Source organism: Acanthisitta chloris, unplaced genomic scaffold (genome assembly GCF_000695815.1).
Source record: "Acanthisitta chloris isolate BGI_N310 unplaced genomic scaffold, ASM69581v1 scaffold22793, whole genome shotgun sequence".
NCBI lineage: Eukaryota > Metazoa > Chordata > Aves > Passeriformes > Acanthisittidae > Acanthisitta > Acanthisitta chloris.
The window spans coordinates 6,105-7,692 of record NW_008663555.1 but is presented as its reverse complement, the minus strand read 5'-3'; the positions used below and the strand labels follow the sequence as shown (position 1 = coordinate 7,692).

The 1,588-nt window shown below is 45.7% G+C and overlaps 1 protein-coding gene across 1 annotated transcript in view; it reads right to left on the bottom strand.

Annotated features, from left to right (window-relative positions):
* Nucleotides 1–1,159: 1,159 nt before the first annotated feature.
* The window catches only part of LSM12 (LSM12 homolog (S. cerevisiae)), a gene marked incomplete at its 5' end in the record, with an annotated part of 4,749 nt that continues 4,320 nt past the window's right edge, over nt 1,160–1,588 (bottom strand). Inside the window, one exon of the mRNA XM_009071043.1 lies at nt 1,160–1,252. Within this exon, the coding sequence (XP_009069291.1) occupies nt 1,160–1,252 (93 nt within the window). The remainder of the gene's footprint in view (nt 1,253–1,588) is intronic.

Below are 1,588 nucleotides of genomic sequence, written 5' to 3'. Positions count from 1 at the left end.
TCCCCTAAGCTCCACCCTCTCCCCTAAGCCCCGCCCTCTCCCCTAAGCTCCTCCCTCTCTCCTAAGCTCCTCCCTCTCTCCTAAGCTCCTCCCTCTCTCCTAAGCTCCTCCCTCTCTCCTAAGCTCCTCCCTCTCTCCTAAGCTCCTCCCTCTCTCCTAAGCTCCTCCCTCTCTCCTAAGCTCCTCCCTCTCCCCTGGCCCCACCCCCACTGATGCCCCACAGACTCCTGTGATGGTTAAAAAAATTTCGGGTTTTTATTGTATTTTTTTGCTAAACAAGACTAAAAAATTTTCCTTTTTTTCTTTTTTTTTTTAATTTTTTTTTTTTGGTTTTTTTTTTGTTTGATTTTCTTTTGTTTGTTTGTTTGTTGTCGCTGTTGTTGTGTTTCTCTTTTACCTCTCCTCCAGGCAGGGCTTGAATTGGTGGGATTCTGAGCTGGATTTTCCTTAAAAAACAAAAAACCAAAAACTTCCAGGGAAACAGAAAAGGGGAAAAAGGAGGACCATGGCAAAAAAAAAACCAAAGTGAAATGAACCAAAAAAAAAAGAGAAAAAAATTAAAACCACAAGAGAAAAGGGATGGGAAACCCCTTAAAACTCAGGCTCTGGATGATCCTGGAAAGGTCTGGGAAAGCAATTTTTGCCATGATCCTGCTCGAAGCAGGCAAATATTTCAAGATCATTTGAATATTTTCTCATATATATCTTTAGAGCAAAGAAAAATAAGATCAATTCAAGCCTTGCCCTGTGCAAAGAAAATTAAAACGAGACCCCCCCTGAGGGTCTCGGGTTGGCCACCAAGGTCAGCTCCTTAGCTTTAGTTTTTGGGAGGGAATTTTGGGAAAGGGAAAGCAGAAATGAAATGAGAAAATAAAAAATAATAGCCAAAACCTAAAATTAACAGAGTCTGACCAACTGGAGGAGGAGGAAGAGGAAAAACCATGGCAGAAAACAAAGTCTGTTAGTCAAGTAATGCTGAGCTTAAATTATTCTCTTCTCTCTCATTGTTTAAAAGTCTAAAGGTTGGAATTGGTTGAGCTTCCCAAAAAAAAAAAAAAAAAAAAAAGAGAAAAAAAAAAAAAGGAAATCCCAGTTGGAGGTGCCCCAGGGGCAAGTGTCCCCCCCCAGGAAAGGGGGGGACAGGGTGGCCCAGGTGGCCTCAGGATGACAGGGATGTGTCCTTCTGTGGCTGCTGTGCTTGTGAACGCTGCAGGACCTTCTGGCTTTCCACGTCTCGGAAGTGTTTCTCCACCTGGGCAGGGAAGGGTGGGGGAGAGAGAGAGAGAAAGGGGGTTAGGGGGAAAAAGGGTGGGAAGGGAATCTCCAGGAGGAGCTAAAGTTCTTCAGGAAGGACTAAGGGTCTCCAGGAAGGGCTGGAGCACAGCCAAGGAGGGTTCATGGGTGTCCTCAGGGATGTGACACCTTCCCAGTCTCTAATCACACTCAAAAAAGAGTGGGAAAGGGATCTGGGATGGGAAGGGGAGCTCCAGGAGAGGCTGGAGATCTTCAGGAAGGGCTAAGGATCTCCAGGAGGAGCTAGAGATCTTCAGGAAGGGCTAGGGATCTCCAGGAGGGGCTGGAGATCTTC